The sequence below is a fragment of the Cariama cristata genome, unplaced genomic scaffold, assembly GCF_000690535.1.
Source record: "Cariama cristata isolate BGI_N322 unplaced genomic scaffold, ASM69053v1 scaffold6894, whole genome shotgun sequence".
In the NCBI taxonomy this organism is placed as follows: domain Eukaryota; kingdom Metazoa; phylum Chordata; class Aves; order Cariamiformes; family Cariamidae; genus Cariama; species Cariama cristata.
In genome coordinates this window covers 70,452-92,424 of record NW_009612271.1, presented here as the reverse complement: position 1 = coordinate 92,424, position 21,973 = coordinate 70,452, and the positions used below count along the sequence as shown (strand labels likewise).

General features: G+C 38.5%; 1 protein-coding gene across 1 annotated transcript in view; it reads left to right on the top strand.

Moving 5' to 3' along the window:
* WDFY3 (WD repeat and FYVE domain containing 3) overlaps positions 1-21,973 on the top strand; it is a gene marked incomplete at its 5' end in the record, with an annotated part of 75,027 nt that overhangs the window by 11,065 nt on the left and 41,989 nt on the right. The window contains 13 exons of the mRNA XM_009698546.1: positions 557-738; positions 2,356-2,587; positions 5,507-5,667; positions 6,720-6,831; positions 7,250-7,440; positions 8,953-9,105; positions 11,584-11,657; positions 11,760-11,921; positions 13,303-13,397; positions 15,233-15,353; positions 16,933-17,150; positions 19,823-20,058; positions 21,359-21,493. Coding sequence (XP_009696848.1) covers positions 557-738; positions 2,356-2,587; positions 5,507-5,667; positions 6,720-6,831; positions 7,250-7,440; positions 8,953-9,105; positions 11,584-11,657; positions 11,760-11,921; positions 13,303-13,397; positions 15,233-15,353; positions 16,933-17,150; positions 19,823-20,058; positions 21,359-21,493 — 2,072 coding nt within the window. The remainder of the gene's footprint in view (positions 1-556; positions 739-2,355; positions 2,588-5,506; positions 5,668-6,719; positions 6,832-7,249; positions 7,441-8,952; positions 9,106-11,583; positions 11,658-11,759; positions 11,922-13,302; positions 13,398-15,232; positions 15,354-16,932; positions 17,151-19,822; positions 20,059-21,358; positions 21,494-21,973) is intronic.

Below are 21,973 nucleotides of genomic sequence, written 5' to 3'. Positions count from 1 at the left end.
TCCTGCTGACTGCTGCTGTAAAAAATTTTTTAGAAAAACAACAAAAGATCTTTCTGTGACTTGGCGTGGTGGCATGAGAAAGTTACTAAACGCTTGAGCAAACTAGCCATTCTAGCTAAAATGGCAAAGGAAGGGGAGAAGTAAAATGTAATCATCAGAAGTCCAAAAGTATGCTGAGAATTTTCTTAGAGAAGAATTAAGGCAAAGGAAGAAGAAACCATTGTTGATACTACCAAAACTATACTAGTATGTTAATGTGTAAGTATTTAAGGATGTTCAGCCTGTCAAACTGTGACAATTTGGTCTGAATACTTTCTCAAAAAAAATCTGATTTCATTCTTTCAGTTCTTGTATTTGAAAGTCTAAAGTCATTCTTGTTAATCATATGACGTTATTCACATCTTGTTAATTGTATTTTTAACTACATGCTTTCTAAAAATTTGGCTTTTATGTATTGCTGTAGATTGTTTTGTGTAAAGTCTAGTGACATATTCATCTGTTTTGATCTTCTTACAATTTTCCTATTGGTGCCCACTAACTGGTACTTTTCCTTTAGTCGATGACTTCAGTGAGGAATCATCATTTTATGAAATTCTTCCCTGTTGTGCCCGTTTCCGCTGTGGTGACCTCATTGTGGAAGGCCAGTGGCATCACCTAGTTCTGGTGATGAGTAAAGGCATGCTAAAGAACAGCACAGCAGCTCTCTACCTTGATGGACAGCTTGTTAACACTGTTAAGGTAAAATAAATCTTTAAGTCCTCATTTTTACTGTTTGGAGTGATTTCTCTCTCTCTCTGTGCATATATATGCACAAAACCCACACAAAATACGAACAAAACAAACCAACGCACCTCTTCCTCCCTAAAAAAACCCCCAGCCAACCAAACAAAAAAACTCAAAACCGAAACAACCCAACAAATCACACACACACAAAAAAAAAAAAAAAACAAACCAAAACACAAAAACAAAACACCCCACAAACCAAAAAAAAAAACCACCACAGAAAATGAGGAGCCTTGCAAAAAAGGGTCTTTGCTCACTACACAGCTCGGAGCCAGCCCTGCTCCTGTTAAGAGAAGATAACCAATACTTTCTTAGACATGACCAATAATAACACTAAAGTGAAGTGGAAATGTTGCATTGGATGTGAGGCAGGTGTGGCATGGCTATACTGCTGACTGGATTAATTAGAAGAATCATAAAAAGCTGAAGAAGACTTATCACAGGACCACGTAGCAGGTCTACCTTTGAATAATAGGGAGATTATAGAGAAAGACAGCTTTGCCAATTTATTCAGGCGGTTCCTTTCCCGGCCCTCTTGCCACCCCAGAAATAGCATCCCCTTGTCAGTGATAGCCACTGAGATATCCAGTGTTGTTGTTAGTTGAATGTAGATGAAACACATTTAGTTGTAAAGGTCAATATCTTGTTGTTAGGTGGAAGAAATTGGGAGGCCAAAAGCAGAGAGCAGCGAAGAGCACTGTGGATGTGTTCACTGAGCACAAAGTATCCCTAACCTGTAATTGATAACCAAAGAGCATTTGGCACCCGGCAGGTGTGGGCCTTAAGGGAGTAAGCTAAACCTGGTGTGGGGTGTAAATTAGCTAGTGATATGGTACTGCTGTAGGTAAAACATTATTTTGACTTTCAAAGTTTACCTTTCAGTATTCCTTTTGCAGAAAGAGGATTATAGTAACTTTACTTGTTATGCTAATAGCTGTAATACATGAGCATGTATCTGGCTATCGATCTGGCCACACGTAACAACATTCAATAGCTGGTAACAGAGTTTTTACAAGGTGGATAGATAATGCCTGCGAGATTGTTATTGACATTATATATAGGCCAGCTTCTTACTCATGTATTTGTTTTCTTGCCATCTGAAAATCTTACCAAATTGAGTTATTACCTTTACACTTTAGCTTGAAACAGTATAATTACCAAAGGCATGTTTTCACTAGCTGAAAAAGGAGGAGAAAGAATGCAAGTTTATGAGAACATCTTACTGCTTTTGCAAAAAATAATGACCGTCATAGAGCACCGTGTTTTTAGAATGAAGATCCAACCTCATTCTTTAGTGTTTTTAAGCACAGAACTCGCATATTCCCGTCCTATATTTCCATGCTCACATTTGTCTTTTGAAAGCCACTTAACTTCTGATCTTTGTATTTACCTTCTGGTTAATGTTCTTCACTGGCTCTTGCTGTATGGCATCAGAATACCGTGCATTGCATAGCAATCGTTTGGTACATCCCATGGTTTGCAAAACGCTTTCCCGAATTTCTGATCTGCCTACTTTCTTTTCACAATAGCCATACTCTCTCAATAACTTCACCATGTTTTTCTCCCTTACAGCTTCACTATATTCATAGTAGTCCTAGTGGGTCTGGTTCTGCCAACCCACCTGTAGTCAGCACTGTTTATGCCTATATTGGCACACCACCCGCACAGCGCCAGCTCTCTTCCTTAGTGTGGCGTTTGGGCCCTACGCATTTCCTGGAGGAAGTGTTGCCTGCCCCAGGTATTAGCACCATTTATGAGCTGGGACCAAATTACGTCGGAAGCTTTCAAGCGGTATACGTACCATGTAAGTACAATTCAAATGGCAGCTATAGTAAATTGGCCTGGGTGTAGTGGAATCTTTTTGTGTGCGTGTTGGCAGAAGAGGTGAGAAAGCAGAGTATGTGGTAGCAGAGAGGTAAAGCTGGCTGTTCATAGGAAGATTATTAGTAGCTGCTATTGAAGAGGATGATAGAAATCCAAATTACTGTTTTAACATACTTCTGGTAGTTTTTGTACTGAGATATGATAGAAGTGCTTGTATTCCTCACTGTGGTTTTAAACCAGTCAGAAATGCTTAAAGCTGTCATTATTCATACTCTATATTATATTTATCTGTAGAAAGTGAAATTGGAAAGGCATTTTAACTTGTCAGTTTCTAGTGATAGCACTCATTTGCAAACCTGCATTGTATTCTGTACTTTAAACACAGTTGTCTTGAAATGTCATTGTTTATAGGGCCTAAACAGGTCAACTGAGGGGAAAAAAAAAAATCAAACAGGGAGGGATTGTGGTGCAGCAGACAGTCTTTAAGCATTAGTTGTGAATGTACATGGGCAATTCTATTACATTTTTTTAAGTGTTCTTGTTTGAAATTGAAGGGAGTGCAACACAAAAAGATGTGAATAACCTTGGTAGAAATGTGTGTACATAGGCCGGTTTTTAAATATTCAGACGGTGGATTCTACGTAGCTGTGGTAAGATGCACTGTCACTAGTGAGATTTTCCTGTTCTGTAGAGCTCCCTGTCTTCCTGTGCAGTCAGAGTTAGCAGTTGCTAACATCAGCATTATGTCAGAAGATGCTCTTTGCTTTACTTGGCTATCAGAGAGGAGATTTTCAATGAAACATAAATAAAAACGAGGAACGTATCGTGTCACCTTGTCCTTGCATTGTCTTTCCCCATGAGGACTGTAATGCTCTCCATCTCTTCTGGAGAGAAACTGTCACCATCTCAAGGAAGGAGGCAGTGACTGATGAGAGCGATAGGAAAACAAAAGTATGTATGGGGAGTGCACAAAGTCTTAGTTTGCATTAGGTGAAAGCTTTCCCTAGAGTGGTGACAGGCCCCTCCATCCCCTCAAATGTAGATGGTGTCCAGGCTGTCAAAGTATCATGAAAAAGAAGGTAGCTTTCCTTGCCCATCTTCAGTGAAAAACTTTAGGACATTGAATTTTGTCACACACAGATCTGTGTCACATACTTGCTTTTTTGACAGCTAGACAAAGTTGGCAAGAAATTCTGGATTTAGGTATGTGCTAGTCAATTATAATTGCTCCTGGAAGGCATTTTGACTGGCAGTGTGCAAGTTTCAAGTACTGAATTAGCCAAAGCAAATTCTGTGAAAGTGAACTTGTTCATTGACTTCTGAGAATTAAAGGTCTTCCTGCCTTTATGTGAGGGCCATGTTCATCAGGAAGCCCACAGTAACTTCAAAGAATTCTTCATTTCTTAACATACTGACTTTTTCCAGTGTGAGGGTGTATTTCTCCCACCCAAGCTTTGCTGTTTGTTGTATTTCAGGAGCAGTGTGCTCCAGAACGAAGGGCATATTTCTATTTGGGGCTAAGCTTCTGTTCACGTCGTGTATACTGTGCCAAACCTAAGGAGTTTGATAGGGGATGCAGTAAGAGTTCTCTATCTTGCCATTTTACCTTGGCCCCTCTTTCCAAAATACTTGTTTTTCCTTGATGTAATGACTATTTGTGGGAATCCTTGAGAAGGGAAGAGCCCTTGCAGTCTTCTGCTGTTGTCCTTTACAGGGAAATTGTGTCTGACTTGCCATCTGCCCATGCAATGCTGCTTTGGGAAGTTTTGTCCCTGTTTTCAGTGAGCAAGTTTTCCATCTTCTGAGAATTTGTCCTGTGTTTAAACAAAATGAAAAACCTAATACTCTTTAAGTCTTGGAAGACCCCTCAGAAGGCAATTACTAGTTCAGGAGATGGAATTCCTTTGTCTGTCTGCTGAAATGGAGGAATGTTCTCAGGGCAAACATGTGAACAGAGGATCCAATGAGGATCTCATTTATGGGGAAACCAAGACTTCTGAAACTCTCTCTTAAGTGAGACTTGACAGAGATTTGACCCTAGTTCAACAAATTATTTAATCACCCAGCTTCTCACTTGGTTCAGTGTTAGACGAGGAGCCTTCATGCTTTTTCACTTCCATTAATGTGTTTCACTGAAGTTGCAGACACATTTTGACCTGGAATGAAGACGCAGAAGTGAACCTCTATGTTGAGCTTGTCAGGTGCTGAGTTTTGCACACTTCCTCTAAGCGTTGTAGACAGCTATCAATCATAGTGTTTGCAGTGCCTCACGAGAAGCATCTGCTTTCGGAGCAGTGGATAAAAAATATTAAAGATACAGTTATATATTCTCTTTGATGCCTGGGCCTTTTGGTCTTTATTCAATCTTGCATCTCTTGTACCATTCTGTAAGGTGGTTTTCCTAAGAAACCATTGTAAAAAGCCTGTTGTCACAGGCAAAGATGCAGATGTACCAACTACTGCTCTGTTTTTTTGATTCCTTTGGTTTTCTTCAGGTGGGAAGGGAAGTGAACAGCCCTTAGGCTGTACATAAATTGAATACAGGAGTAATGTTGCCTTCCAAAAATTCAGATGAGGAAGCACCACGTCTTCTATTGCTTGACCAAGCCCCAGGCTGCCAGTTGTCATTACAGATTAATACTGTAGACCTTCTTGAAAGGAAGTGTTTGCTGTATGTTGCCCTTTTATCTTAAATAGCAAATTTATTCCACAACTTGTATGCTATCCAACTGCTCTTCAGTGCAGCAAGCAAGTATGCAAAGACGATATCACCTATTGGCTGTTTGTAAAACCTCTCTTCTATACCTATTCTGCAATATAATTTGCTTAGGATTTTACTCTTGAAACTGAAAAGAAAAGCAGTGCTATTAATGAAATGAACTTTTATTTTGTCTTTAAGGCAAAGATTCGAAGTCTGAAGGAATCAGCCCATCTCCAGTATCTTTGGTACCAGAAGAGAAAGTCTCTTTTGGTCTCTATGCGCTGTCAGTTTCTTCATTTACAGTGGCAAAAATAAGGAAAGTTTACAACAAATTGGACAGCAAAGCTATTGCCAAACAGGTATGTTGGGAAATGAGTTGGTTAATGTGTACTGCTCTTTCGTTCCTTTCTTTTAACTTCTTTCATGGCAATTTGCTAAGCGCAACCAGGAACAATAATGTAGTTGTCAGAAGAGTTGTCCATAATCACTTCCATGTTTTTAAAAAAAATCAAAGAGAAATTGAGGGAGATTATACTCCGAGGTTGTATTTGCATTCTTGATATTACTATTAGCTATGTATCTTTGCACCTTTTGGAGGTATTTTGGCTTTTTAATGTAGATGGCGGTTGTAATCCTCTTGAAAAACAGTTAAGATTACATCACTGAACAAATATTTCTACTGTTGCAGATGAACAAAGCTGATAACTTAGGCTTCTGACTGTGGTTCAGGTTTGGAAACCAGAATATTGGTTTACGTTTTTCTTCGAAGTACATTAAAAGTCAGTTTGTTCAAAGGACTGTTTATGAAGAAAGGACAAGAGAGTTGGGGTTGTTCAGCCTGAAGAAAAGGCTCTGAGGAGACCTTAAGCAGCCATTCAATACATACAGGGAGATTATAAGAACAACGGAGAGAGACTTTGTACCAGGGTGTGTAGTGACAGGACAAAGGGCAACAAATTTAAACTGAAAGAAGGTGGATTTAGATTGGGCATAAGGATAAAACTTTTTACGGTGAGGGTTGTGAGACACTGGGGGAGGTTGCCTAGAGAAGCTGTGAATGCCCCATTCCTGGAAGTGTTTGAGGGCAGGCTGGATGGTGCTTTGAGCAACCTGGCCCAGTGGAAGATGTCCCTGCCCACGGGAGGGGGGGAATTGGGCTAGATAGTCTTTAAAGGTCCCTTTCAACCCAAACCATTCTATGACCTGGTGGGTTTATTTTTAAAGTTAGATTCAACTTCCTTAAAGTTTGGAGGCTGAAGATTTCTCTTTATGTTAGGGAATGTCTTGATGATTCTAGCATAGTTCTGTTACTTGCTCTTTCTCACAGGAGGAAAACAGACAAGTTGTATTCAGGCTTGCATAAAAAAACCTCTGTCCTTTAGCCCCTGCTTTTTTTTCTTGTTTTGTTCAGCTGGTGATTTCTTCTCATGAAAATGCCACACCTGTGAAGCTGCTACATAACTCAGCAGGGCATTTGAATGGACCGGCACGCTCCATTGGTGCAGCTTTGATAGGATATTTGGGTGAGTTGAGTACTTGAGAATTATTATGTTTAACAATGGTTAATTACTTGTCAATAAGAACTTAGGTCTAGAAGATAAATCACGTAATTGATAAATGTTAATGGTACATTGTTAAATTTATTTAACATTTTTTATATTTTATGTACATAGTATTATCTGTTTTCTTTTTTACTAATATAGGATGCTTGTTTCAGTTTATGTGTTATCATTATGGAATTACTTTGCCTTAGGTCATAAACTATTTTCTAGTGCAATATTTCCTTCACCTCCACTTCTGAGGTGTCGTAGTTCTTCTAGTGGTGTTATTTTCATAAGTCAAGCAATGCTAAAATGCAAATTACTTACATGTATTCACAATGATTTCCTACAAGAATTAGATTCGATTCTATTTTAATTTCTTTTCTCTGCCTATGCTCAGGAGTAAGAACATTTGTCCCCAAGCCTGTTGCCACTACACTGCAGTACATTGGTGGAGCTGCTGCTATTTTGGGACTTGTAGCCATGGCATCAGATGTAGAAGGGTTGTATGCAGCTGTGAAGGCCTTGGTCTGTGTGGTAAAGAGCAATCCACTAGCCAGCAAAGAAATGGAAAGAATCAGAGGTTATCAGGTATGTAAGAAATGTCTTAAAACAGACCAGGCTGATTGAATTTCACTGTCCTAGCAGTTCCTGTGGAAATTCCTTGTTGTGTAACAAAGTAACCTGAGTTTCTGCTCTTAAGTTTACTGAGCTCTTGGTTAATTAGCATAGATGAGTTACTTAGGATGGCTTTTAAAGGCAACGGTGGAAAGTTTTGCTACGCAAATGTGCACGTGTAGCTGCTTTGCTGAAAATGAGCCTTCATTAATAGCAAGGAAGAGCACAACTATGGCACTTAGATGATTCTTTTGCCATGATTGTGAACCCACCCCTGTGAGCTCAGGACCTGCTGTGTCTATGATCTGCTGGTAAGAGAGGAGGATAGGGACACGTGAAGAAAACCAAACAAGTGGACTTTGGGAATCCTCGTTTTGAGGAGATTGCACAGACTTTATAGTTAGCGATGATGTTTGCTTTCAAGCTGAAGACTTCTTAATTCTCCGTTGGGACGGGGAAGTGCAATCGGTTATGCAGAAGGATTGATTGACTGACTTGAAAAGATCTTCACATGACCAGTGCATTTGACATTTCTCATGAAGACTGCTTTACTGAAACGAAAAGTTCATGATGCGGTTTGGGCAGCGTATTTACAAAGCTTGTAATGCTAATGGCTAGTATTGTTATGTCAAAACATATTATTCCATGTAGCCTGTTGCAGACCTTGGTTTACTTTGACCAAACAAATCTAGACAGGATCCTCCTTGCACCATAAGCAGTCAGCAGATCATCACATACGACCTGAAGTTCCACTTGTATTGACCTCAGCAAATAGCATGGTTTGAGAGAGATTCCCAGAAATCTGTATGTCTTTAGTAATGTTTCAAGGAGGATGGTGAAGCTGAACAGGCCATATGTTGAGAGTTTAACAAGTCTGCATCAGAAAACAAGAGACAGTAGTAGTACGTCTGCCAATTGGTTCTTTCCCAACCCAAGTATTAAGAAGTTTGAGCAGAAATGAGGACTGAAAGGAAGACGTCTACGGTCACACCTAGGGCAGCAAAGGGTAGCAAGAAAAAAGAAAGTCAGACTTTTTTGAATTTATGCTGTCATGGCTACTTTTCTTCAGTGCCAGAATACCTCTCATTTGTGCATGCGGTATTGTGGAGGTGCTTTATTTAAGTCTGCCTTGTCCACGGTTGCTGTACAGGAACACAACGCTGTGAGAATGTATCGTGTGCTGTCTTAAGCTGTGACTGACTACCAGAGAGCTGAGAGGGGGGTGGTGTGAGTGTGTGTGCCTAATCCTCAGGGCCTAAATACTATCTGCAGTGTAGAACAGATGTTTGATCAACTGGAGGGTGTCCTGGATGTGCCCCTTTTCTAATCAACCGTAATGCCACTTTCAAACTTTTTCATCAAGAGTATCAACTATTGGATATACTTGTCAAAAGGGACACAGACATTTCATCCATGCTTCTTTGCTTAGACAACATTGCTGTGTATTCATAAACTACTAATTGCTTTTCTGTTTACTCATTCAAGTTGCTAGCCATGCTGTTAAAGAAGAAACGATCCCTTCTGAACAGCCACATACTCCATCTGACCTTTTCCTTGGTGGGAACTGTCGATAGCGGGCATGAGACATCCATTATTCCAAATTCTGCTGCCTTCCAGGATCTGCTCTGTGATTTTGAAGTATGTAAAGCTGCACAGAAAAGTGATGATGATGCTGGATGGTGATGAAGTCAGATGCTGATAGCATACCTTAAACATTGAACAGCAAACTAGGTTGTTATCTTGAGAACTTACTATTTCATGTGTAGTACAGTAAAGAGCTGAGCAGCAAGATTATTGGTAACTTTTCCTTTTTTTTTGAATCACTGTAGAAACAACGGATGGGTATCACAGATGTTTCTACTTTTTGTTGTTCTAGAAGATACATTTTGTAGTTTTCTCTTCAGCAATTTCTTTTAACCTGCATGTTCTACTGGGGTACATATATCAAGGCATGAAAGACATACTGAAAATAACAGTAGGAGGTAAACTTTCAACATAGCACATAGGAATCACTTTATTATACATCTCCTGCAAAGTTAATAGTAAGGCAGTTAAAATTCTGCTTGCACGACTTCAGAAATATTTAGGTGTTGTGTTAAACTAAGGAAAGTAGAGAAGTTCAGAAGGAAATGCTAATGAAGTAGAGGCTAATAAATGATGCATAGAACTTGTTGTTTTAGTGTTTGCTCCCTTGACATTATCTGTACCTGACACAGACTGAGTAAAAGTATTCTGATTCACATATACTAAAATAAATAAATAAATACAAATACTACTACCACTACTAATCTAGCTATGAGACACTGACTTAGTAGCGCAAGTCCGTCCTGCAGAAATGGCTTTATGGAGTTATCCATTTCCTCCTTCTATATGCCTATTTGAGTATTTCAAAGCACTCCTGGAAACTTTTTTTTAAGGGTCTTGTTTATGACGAAACTCCTGCTGCTTACTATAGCCTTTATTTTAATAAAATCAACTGGCCTTGGTAACTTTGGGTTTTTGAGAGCTTAAAGATCTTTAATACACCAAACTCCCCCACGTTGCCAAGATCAACAATACACTATAATTATGGCACAAAGGAAGAGGAAATGAAAAGGGCAAACCTAAGCTTCTTTTTTTTTAACCTTAGTGGGGTTCTAATGCAGAGGAAATTTGTCACCCACCAAAGTTTCCTTTTTTTTTTTAAGGCATAACGTTAAAACTAGAAATAAGTTTGTGCCGTGTCTAAACATAAATTCTTCAGTATCGTGTAACTGGTTATTCTTTAACAAACCTTTTAAATTACAATAACGCTTCCTTTATGTTCACAAAATTAAATGCAGACATAATAGAAGTTATTACATCTGCAAGAGTTAATATTTGTGGTAGAGGTCTTAAGGTAGATGAACTGTTTAGCAGAGAGAAGAGTGTGAATCACAGCCCAGCTCCTTTTAGTGAGACATGAACTCTGCTGAAGAATACTCTTCTCTCTTTCTTTGTTTTCTTTTTTTTTCCCTTTTCTTTCCCCCATAAAGGAATGAGCAGAGAAATTTCATCAATGGTATACAGTCACTCAGACAGCAACTACTGTACAAAAGATCCAATTTTATGTTGTTTAGTTCTTGTGTCTTTTTTTTCCCTGAAGATGAAGGATAACTGGAGAATGCATACACAAACTAAAAAAAAAAAAGTGCAAGCAATAGGTCTGCAAGTCACTAAGAAATTTTCCAAAAGCTTCAGGTTTTGGCTTGGGTTTTTTAAAATTATTTATTTTATTTCTATATTCAGAAATCAGTGACCCAAACATTTCACCTAAATTGGATAAATCAGATGTTCTTACTCTTTGCTAAACAGGGTAATGAAAAGATTTGTTCTGATCATTTTAGATTATAAGATTAGAAGAAAAGCAAAAGCTAGAAAGGTTTTCATTTGAGCCAGTTTTATACGACAGAGCACAAGTATTAATTATGCTTTGTTCAATAGCAAGACAATTTTAAGATTTGCAGCTATAACTGTGAGCTTTCTGGCTTTTATATCTTTTATTACTTCTATTGATTGAACAATTGTTTTTGTGGGGTGGTGTTTTGGTTTTTTTTGGTAGAGGATCTAAATAATTTAAAATGGTGTGCAGACAATGCTGGGTTACAAAAAAAGTCAAAATCAATGAAGACCTTGAGTTTAATCTTGCAGAAGATAGTAAGTTAATTTTACAAAGAGAAAATCTTCACTTAAGCCAAATAAACTTAACACGGCATTTCGCACCAGCCCTGTAAACCCCAGTAACTACTTTGGAGTGATTGCACCATCTGTTTAAAGGGAAATTCCAGATAGCGTGTAACCTTTTTGTCTAGAACTCTTTAAAAGTTTTCAGCATGTTGTGCCTACAGAGAATATGTTTGATATCAATGTGTGTTTCTTTAGTCTTTGCTAGTATATGTAATACTTATCTGAAGTTAAAGAATAAACAATTGAGAACCTTGCAATGAGCTTTTGAGCACAACGGCCAGGTAAATAGTCATGTAAACAAACAGTTTTAATCTCTTCGAGCCTTTCGTAACCTTTGGTATATTAATGTCAGTTTTTAACCTTAAAGTGGGCTTGTATACAAAACATATCACTGTTTATTCTGTATTTCAGGTCTGGCTTCATGCACCCTATGAGCTTCATCTGTCATTATTTGAGCACTTCATCGAACTTCTCACTGAGTCAAGGTATGAGCCGATGCCAGCCTAGTAATGAGACTTACGGGATTAGGTAGTATGAAGAAGATGCTCCAATTTTAAATTGCCACCTCCTTTCTTTCCTTCTTCCAGCGAAGCGGCAAAGAACGCTAAGTTAATGAGAGAATTCCAGCTCATCCCAAGACTGCTCTTGACTCTTCGAGATATGTCCCTGTCCCAGCCTACTATTGCTGCGATTAGTAACGTGCTGAGTTTTTTGCTTCAAGGCTTCCCTAGCAGCTATGACTTACTCAGGTAGCCCACACCTGTGATAATTCTGGCTTTCTTGTTTTTATTACGTTAGTGATCTTGGTCAAAAATACTTAACGGTCATACTGCTGTGCAGTAAGTAACATGAAATGCTCATGTACTGAATTTTTTCCTCTAAGAACTAGACTGAACTAGACATAGACAATAATTTCGTTAATGCCTTGATTTGCATATTAAATTCAGTTTGTATCTAACCGGGTATGACTGAATTGATTAAACTGGCTTAATGTTCTGCAGGCAAAAAGCAAAGGTGCTGTATTGCAGCTCCCTTGTTCCTGTGAAGCACTGAGCACTTTCCTTAAATACCATTGAATATTACTTGAGATGAAGTGTAATGATACTTCTGGTTAAAATGCAGCTTTGATTACTCTCCTGCATGAAAGGTTTAGTTCAAGATTTTTTTCTTAATCACTACTTTATAAAAAAATATTTAAGGCTGTCAGATATAGTACTATTAATTCTGACTGATAAAAGTTAGGTAAATAATTGAAATTCATAGGAACAGGAGTATTTAAAATGCTTTTAAATGAGTTCAACTGCTTGATAACTTAATTTTTCTCACCTCCCATTTCATTATAATGGAAATGGATAAAATACTGCAGGGCTTGGAAGTTCTTTGCATGCAAATAGTCATGTTTTCAGCTTCTCATTTTAAGTACAATTAAAGGTATCAGAAGCATCAACCTGAACATCTCACCTGTCTTTGTTTTAGTTATACAGGACAAAAAAATGATTCAAGAATAAAACCATTCATTTTATGCTTAAATGGTTACAGAACAGATTGTAGAATGCCTATCTGAGTGTTTTTTGTTCTCCTTCCTGGAAAATAAAAATGAAAAATATTGTATAACTTGGGAAAAGTTATACTAGCTAGGGACCATTTCAGGTTAGTTCCAGAGGAAAGAGCAATATATTGCATCTCTTTTCTTTGAGCAGCACATCATCATCTTGTCTTGGAAAACCATGACCTTGTGTTACATCACCTCAAGCTATAGGCATAAATGTTATACCAGAGACAAGTAATCACTGTTTTTGATGTAATACTTGTTCAGCTGTAATGAGTTTTTCTTTCTTTAACTTGTGGTGTTCCTTTTACTAGGACTTGGTGGTATCTCCCAGTTTCCTTTCTTGAATCTTACCTGCAGAGCTGTCTGCAAAGATTCCATTAATTACTACATGTTAATTTGGTTTTTGGCTATTAATTGCAGATGGAGACTGTTTTCCTCAGTCTTCAGATGTGAGAAAGATGATGTTTTTGGCTATCTCCCTCTCAGTGGTATTATGGTCTTATATTTAAGGTGAATTATTGATAGATGAGAGTGCATCTGTAATGTCAATGAATGATGTTTTTTCTCTATACATCAAGGTTTGGACAGTTCATATCTTCTACTTTACCTACATTTGCAGTCTGTGAGAAGTTTGTAGTCATGGAAATAAACAATGAAGAAAAGCTTGACAGTGGTAAGTGGTGGCATGGCTTAGAAGCAGTAGAAGGGAAATGCTTTGTGATCTCTTCTGTGCTTAAATATGTAAAATGTAGAAATAGTGACATTAGCAATATTGTAATTTTGTTATAATGTGACTGCCAGTTAGTTGTGGTACTTCAGTTTTCAGTCTTGTGTGCAAAGCAGTGCAAAACCCACACACTGCTCTTTTGTTTTCCTTCATTTCACACTGGATGGTTTTGTTCTGTTTCCTCCACTTGCTCCTTCAATCAGCTGTGCATCTCTGCTTCTTTGTGGGGAGAGAAAAAAGACCAAAACAGATTACTAGGTGCCTCTGCCCTCCAGGGGTGGAGGAAGTGAAAGAATGAACAAAGACAGCCTAGTTTGTTTGGGGTTATTTTTAGGCAAAAAAAGAAGTTTTACTATTCTTTAAGAATGCTTATATTGAATTGTTTTGAGACCATTTCTACCCTTGTTTTCCTGAAGACAAAAGGCTTATGCAACTGTGGTTTTGATCAGTCTCCCTGAACAGAAATTTTTTAGCCCCACAGTGGATGTCACCCAAGTAACTAGAAGGGAGTGCCCAAAAATCCTATGTTTCTATGTCTCTTGGGAATATACTGGTGCACAAGTCAGAGAGAAGTGTTTCTGCTTTACAGTTGCTTTATTGGTCTGGTTTTCTATGTCTCTTGGGAATATACTGGTGCACAGGGACAAGTGAGAGAGAAGTGTTTCTACTTTACAGTTGCTTTATTGGTCTGGTTTCCCAAAGAACAAGGTTTAGGCAGTCTGCACACTCACCATTATCTCCCTGTGCCTCTCCTGGTCCTTCTAAATACTTTTGCTTATTGTGGTCTCAAAGATGATTAAATTTGAGCTTTTTAGTGAAAAAGAGGGGGTGGGTATTGGAGGGAGATCCAGACTGGTGTTCTCGCTATAGGCCAACTGTGGGTTTTTCCCAGGCTCACCCAGCCTGAGCTGCTTTTTGCCTACACGAGGGACTGAAGAACCTTGAGGAAAAATTCAGGCTGTGGCACGAATGGAGAGAGGGCAGTTTTTGAGGCAAAGGACATGAGATTTTTAGGTTGCTGGTCTTCACCAGTTCTACTCTATTTCTGCTATAGAAGATGCTTTGCGTTCGTGTCTGTGACTTGTGTGCAAAACTGTGGCCCTGAAAGTGTCCTTTTATCTGTCTTCATTTTTTCATGTTACCTCAAGTTGTGATTTTCTTTTCTTTTAAATAATGTAAAAATGTAGTCTTCCTTTCACAGCATAAGGTACAATAAGAGGGATTCACAAAATAACTGTAAAGCTAGTCCTGAGCTGCCTGTATTGGCTTGTTTTGCAGTAAGTATGTTCTTATCTGATGATGAGTGTGGGGATCTGTCAAAAGAAAAGGAAACTAATTTTTCTCCCCATTTCTTAGATTTGGAGGCAGTTGGAAGTATCAGGTGTGTTGGGGATTCTCCACTGCGCACCCCCCCCCCATTGCATAATGCAAAATGTTTATCTAACTACCATGTTGTGGGGGTTTGGGGGGAGGGAGGGATGGGGGGTGTGGTGTTTGATTATTTTTATACGTCTATCTGCCAGGAGTGACTAGCTTAGCTAATTTAGACCGCCTCAGTTTAGATTATTGTCTGATAAGCTGCGATTCCCTTTTACTCATTCTTCAAACTGACCAAAGTCTGTGTGTTGATGATAATGGGGCACCAAGCATTTCTCGGCAGCGTGTAGCAGGCTGCCTGCACTTCAACATGGCTTCTTTGCAACCTGAGTGGGATTTATGAATAGTCTTTAAAATGTCTGAGTTCCAAAAGTATAATCTTGCTTTTTTTTTTCTGTGTTTAGGAACAGAGGATGATTTTGGAGGACTTGTTTCAGCTAATCTTATTCTACTGCGGAACAGGCTTTTAGATATCCTTCTGAAACTTCTATATACATCTAAAGAAAAGACAACTGTTAATTTGCAGTAAGTACAAAAAAACTTGAGGTAGAGAAAGGATATAATTTTTTATTTCAAGGAGGAGAATTATACAGCCCCCATTCAATTCACTAGTTGAATTGCATAATTTTATAGGAATTATTGAATTAGCTTTGGGTATGCTAGCAGAAACAGAATGCAGGATTATTGAGTTATATGCTGTCGGTTGTGGTAGCAAGAACGATAGTACTAAGCAGATGCTGGTGTAACTAACATGTATCTTTCAGCTATTGCATTAACTGGCTTTTGTTTTGAATCTTTGAAATAAAAAAATGTTTAAGACTGTGATTGACAGCATTATTAGAAACTTAAGCTTCCAGTTAGGAACAGCAGAAGTAAATATCAGCAGGAGATGAAAATACTTAGTAGATCTGGGGGCAGATTTCTTGCTTCTTATTGTTACTTCATGGAAGAAAAATAGTGTCTGTAAAATAGTTAATTTTAAAACTCAGAGGGACAGAGGATCACAAGTGAGCAGGATGCAGTGGGAACAAGTGTGGATGTCAGGCTACTTTGATTTTTTTTTTTTTTTTTTTAAATTTTATTATCTGGAGAGCCAGTTCTTTAACTCTTTGCTCTCCTCGTATACTTCTTGGTGCTGTTTTCTCATGACTTCATGCATGGCTATAGAGAAAATAAAATCTGTTGAAAGATGAACACTTATGTTTTTAGAGAAGTGGGATAGTGAACTTCTCTGTTGGTTAAGATCAAATGGCGTCAGTAGGGGTTATCGTTAGGATAATTGACCCTAGAGTGCCCCTTGGTTCCTTAAAATTGCATGTGAGGGAACACAATATCATAGTTTAATGGGGCACTTGAGTTTTATGGTGAGTTGGAGAACAGACGTTGAAACACTGTCACGTTAAACCTTGACAAAATATAACTTTGAAGGAACTGCCTTGTAAGTCTGTATTGAGTTTGTTGGAGGCATTTTGTGGATGTATGCCATAAGTACATAAGTAGATTATGCAGTGAATGACTGAGCATTGGTTGACATACAGCCTGAACCTGTTTGAGCTTTTTGGCAATACTGCTTTAAAAAAAAAAAAGGGGAGGGGGGGATGGGGGGCAGGGAAGACCATATTCCTTCAAACATTCCCAAGCAACTCTTCCCTTAATTAAAAAAAAAAAAACAACAAACCCTTCATTTTTTAATGCCAGTTTATTAAAAAGTCTTGTGAGAAGTCTCTACCGATACATGGCTCAACAAAAAGTATTTGGAAATTCTATTTTGTGGACAAACATTTCCAGTTCAGCATTCCACATTTGTTATTGAAAGCAGCAAGTGGAGAAATCTCATGCAATGGAATAGTCCTAGGAGCTGTATTTAGTCTTCCTTTCTGCTAAACAAATACACTGTACTGTTCCATTTAACAAGAGCTGGTGAGCAACAGTTCTTGTTGTATAGAAAACTTACCTAAGAATTCAGTTAACTCTTCAATAGATCTGAATTTTCTCTGATCTTGAAGTTTGCCCTGTAGTGGGGGACACTAATTTTTGCCATCTAGTAGAAAACTAAATGCTGTAAAATGTGACCACTTTTTTTTTCTTTTTTCTCTTTAATTAGGGCTTGTGAAGAACTGGTCAAGACACTAGGTTTTGATTGGATTATGTTGTTTATGGAAGAACATCTGCATTCCACCACAGTCACAGCAGCCATGCGAATTCTTGTGGTCCTATTGAGTAATCAGTCCATCCTTATCAAATTTAAGGAGGGTCTCAGCGGTGGAGGCTGGCTGGATCAGACGGATTCTGTCTTGACCAATAAGATTGGTACTGTGCTAGGTATGACAACTTAGCCCCCGCATCCCTCAAGGATTGTGTGGGAGCGCGTGTGCATATATGTCAAGGTGGGGTTATCATATGAATGCTGCCTGGCAGATGCATCCTTTCTGTTACTGTTGTCTGTGCTGTGACCTCTTGCTTCTGACTTCATTTTTCTTACAACTAAGAGTTAGAGTTCCTAAGTAAAAGGGAACTGCCCTTCAGTTGACGTTATGCAGATTTCATTGGAGTTCGGTATTACCTCATCATCTGCACGAAGCCTGTGTAGCTAATCGGTTTTTTCTGTTACCATCATGGTAAGGTTAAGTATGTCCTGTGGGCAGGCATACCTGAGCTAGATGCAAAGGTAGCATAGCATAGCACCTTATGTGTGCAGCTAGTAACGATTCGGTAAATTTTACTTGTTTGTTTACTTTTATTAGTTAGAGCATTGTGCAGTGTTATACCTGAGCTGCTTTGTCTAGTGAGGTCTGTGGCAATTAAATTTACCGGTTTGGATTTTTGCCATCTTGGGAAATTCTGTGTTTGTGGTATCATCTCAGCCTTTCTTTTCCTCTCCCGCTCACGCTCCCTCTCTTATTAAAGACTTTCTTTGCGGGTTCTTAAAGTCTCATTTATCCAGGTTGTCAGGCCTTTCCTAGCCTCTGTAATCTAGAATTCAGTTTAAAAGGTTTTAGTGCTACAGGACCCATTTTGAGCATCTCTAAGGTGTGTGAAATGCATCTCCAAGTGTCTGAAACAATGGATGTCAGTTCTGTGTATTGACCATTTCCCATGGACCTGGTTTTTTTAAGTCAAAATAAGATAGCGCTTTTCAGATAAATGTCCATTCAGACCCTGATGCAAACCCATTGACATTAAATGGGAGTCTTTCATGAGACTGAGTAGGCTTTAGATCAGGGCGGGGTATTAATAGTACTTTCAACTTAATTGTTGTTCCTAAAATGACTGTACAAGGAGCCCCCTCCCTGTGATGCAGCAGTATATGATCTAATTCTGCAGTAAAGATTTTTCTGAATTGTTTTATTAGAAGGAAATAATTGTGAAGTGTTGTTGAAATGATCTTATTTCAGGAAGAGGGCTTTTCCTGAGATGAAAATATAAAGTCCATTTTTTTTCTGCTTTGTCACTTTGAAATTTATCAAACTATCCTGTGCTATCTTGTTATTTTTTGCATAAATAAAACTGTCTATTAAGTCTGTCTATTTACAGTGGTTTCTCATAGTATATCCCCCAGGATATTCAACTAGGAACAGAGGATGGTGCTTTGGGTTGTTAATGAATTAGGAAGGTTAAGGAAAACAGTTTTTCTGAAACCATATTACATGAGCAAACATTATTGTTAACATACTATAGCATCTGTTGTTTGGCCAATTCTGATTAAAGTCCTGTATTTTCTTTAAGAAACAATATTGGCACCTGCATGTGCCTGAATGCATGTGCCTTAAAATTTGAAAACCATTGATATTTTACAGACTTGACTGTTGTTTATTCAGTATCCACTTTAAATGTCCAATAACATAAAAATTTTCTTCGGTCTTGAAATCTTTCTAAATAAGATTTTGATTTACAATCACATTTGGAGAACATTTGTAGAGTTTTCCTATTTTTCTTACTATAGTATTGCTTTAATTCAATCCAAGCTAGACTATGACCAAACAGATATTTTTAAACTTGTGTCTCATGAATTGATTATCTTATTTTCATACTCTGTGTTTTTTAATAAATTGCAACACATTGGCTCCAAGATTTCTCATGAAACCAAATATGAGCTGTTTTTTTTTTTCCAGATTACTGATAGAATTCCAGCAGCTTTGTAGCAAAGATTTCATTAGTCTGATTCCTGGTAGATGTTTTCTGTTTAAGAAGTCGATTTGTGGTGGAAAGAATATCTGTATTGGAGCCTCAGAAAAACAACCTGATCTCTGGCAGTGTCAGAAGAATGGCTCACTGTGTGAGCTGATGTGGAGACTGAGCTGTCTTCCTGCCTCACTTAAAAATGCCTCATTTACAGCTTCTGCTGCCCTGGTGTATTTTTTTTTTCCCTTTTTTAATAGGAAAATTAAATACCTAGGTAGAAGCAGGGTCACAAAAGTGAGTTTTGTGCCTCTGGCAGCACTTAAGATAAATTTAAGAGCATTTAATGCTTCATACCAGCTGATTAATCAGTAACAAAACAGCTGAAACAAGATGCCCCTGAGACATCTTTGGAAACAAATTAGCCACCCATCGACTTAAATGGGCCATGGGATTGCTGCTTGGTAATACAAATCTGTAACTGAGATTAAGGTGATACTTCCTTATCACCTTAATCAGCCAGAGAAATATCTTTTTTCAGAAGCTTGGGTGTTTTAAAAGTCTGAAATTGTGATCATGGTCAGAAAATGCATCTGTGTGTATGCGGTAGCATTAGGCAGTCTGTATGGCGCGGTGTCATCTGTGTGGTACTGGAAGGCAATAATTTCCTTTTGTTTTTTTATTGATTAAAAAAATTAAACATCTAAAGCAGAATTGTGTAATATGTGTGTGATAGTCTGTATGCACACATTCGATTTTTACAGCGTTAATTTCTGAGGAATTACCTTCTCGAGTTCACTACTTGAGTAAGAGTGAGCTTCACAGGCATTTCCCTATTAACATTGCTGGCTTTTTGTCTTTTTTTTCTGTCTTAGGGTTCAATGTCGGCAGGAGTGCTGGTGGCAGATCAACAGTCCGGGAGATTAACCGGGATGCTTGTCACTTCCCAGGCTTTCCCGTTCTGCAGTCCCTTCTCCCGAAGCACACTAACGTACCTGCACTCTATTTCCTTCTCATGGCCCTTTTCCTGCAGCAGCCAGTCACTGAACTGCCCGAAAACCTGCAGGTCAGTGCGCCTGTCGTCAGCAGCCTGTGTAATCAGGGTTGCCAGGTAGGGATTATGTAGTAAAATGTAAATGGAATTCTGTCTGTCATGAAAGAAAATAATGGATTAACCAGGCCCCCTCCTTCTTCTCTGCAGCTGATTCACAGTCACGATGTGGTGTTCAGTGTTGAGTTGTTTGGGGTGGGAGGACAAGATACCGTGGGAATATGGGGAAGTCAGGCTGTTATGGTGTAGCTGTCATTGGTGTCTTTCTGGTCTGTTTTGGGGTCAGATGAGAAGCAGGTCCCCGGTTCAAGCTGGCGTGGTGTGGGCATTGAAGGAGGCATCATTTTTTGCTCACTTTCTTTGGGGTTGGGGCGGGGAGTGGGGGGGTGTTTCTTGGTTGTTTTTTTTAAAAGAGCGGTAAGTTGCTGTGTTAGAGAGTTCACAAGGTTACAGACAAAACAAGGTAGCTTTTATTTCAGAAAGTGCCTGTGGTTTTGTAGGGAGGCATCTCGGTTGATGGAAAATGTTTATTGCACTTCTGAACAGGTTGATTTTGGGACTTGTTTTAATTGTATGTAAATGAGTAGATACTATACGGTCTACAGCAGAGTCCTAGGAAGCCTTAGTATAGTGCTTTATTGAGAAAAGCCACACTCCAGACAGACAAGGTGCCTGTTTAGAATGGATGCAGTGTGAATACTTTACTTCCCAGTTCCCAATGATAAATAAAATTTCAGACTGGAAGGTATCCTGCCTGCCTCTTTTCTCAAGAGGAATACTTGTCAGCATGTTCAGCACTCCGCTACAGTGAAGTAGAGGCGTGAAGTTCACCTCCTGCTTACAGCATTGAAGTATGGCACTGTTAAATCAAAACTAAATTTAACTACTTAAAATATTTAGCAGTAGCACTCTTAATGCTAGAGGTGGACACTTTGTCCTTTTTATTTTTTAATTGATTTAATTTTTTGGACTTGCTGGAAAATGCAACTTGGTTTGTTTGCTTTGTTCATTATTGTTTTTCCTGTGGGATACCATGGGGGCTTTACTGCTAGATGTGAGTGAAGTAAACTGAGGTGATTGTGCAGCATTTGTGCTGACAGGTCTCTTGTTTCAAAACACTTACATACTTTGAGAAGGTTGAGAGTTGCAGTTATGTGAGCCCATAGTTAGAATGAATTTTCTTCGCTGACACATGACCTTCATATGAAGCTTTTGGAGATAAAGTTTGGAGAACGTGAAACAATTAATTTTTTAGATACTGCCAAATAAGCTTATTGTAGGTATAATAAAAAGCAATATTAAATTGTACAGGAAAAAGAGATTATGTCATGTCTTCTTTCTTCTCTTTCACCTCCTACAGTTTGATTTAGACTCTATTTGGACGTTCATATTTGGAGTTCCTGCCTCCTGTGGCACTGTTACCTCTTCAATACACAGTGTTTGCACAGAAGCTGCCTTCTTGTTATTGGGAATGCTGAGGAGCATGCTGAATTCCGTAAGCATGAAAAAATTTGTTCTTATTTATTAGAAAAGTTGAAGCTTTGTTAGTGTCACAACAAACCCAGCTGTGAGTTAGGCTCATAATACTTGCGTGAAAACCATCATTGCCAGTGGGTTCTTTTATCTTACTTTATTTTTCAGTGTCTGTGGAAATATTAGTGGCCACAAAATTAATGCTGCTTTTTCACAAAAAGGCTGGGCTTTGTGTTTTGCTGCAATTAAAACAAGAAAGCAGAAGAATAAAATACCCTTGGCAGAGATCATTCAATTTCTTTCCTGATTAACATCATGGGGGAATGTTTGAGACTCTATATCCCATCTGCTTAGAGCTATGCGAGTTGCAGATTTTGTGCATGAACTTTCCACATGCAGAGAAGTCCCCTGACTATTAATAGCCACATACTGGAGGAAATTAATTTACTGCCAGAAAAACATGTTGTCTTCTCCTCTTTGAATCTGATGTCAAGAGTAGTGA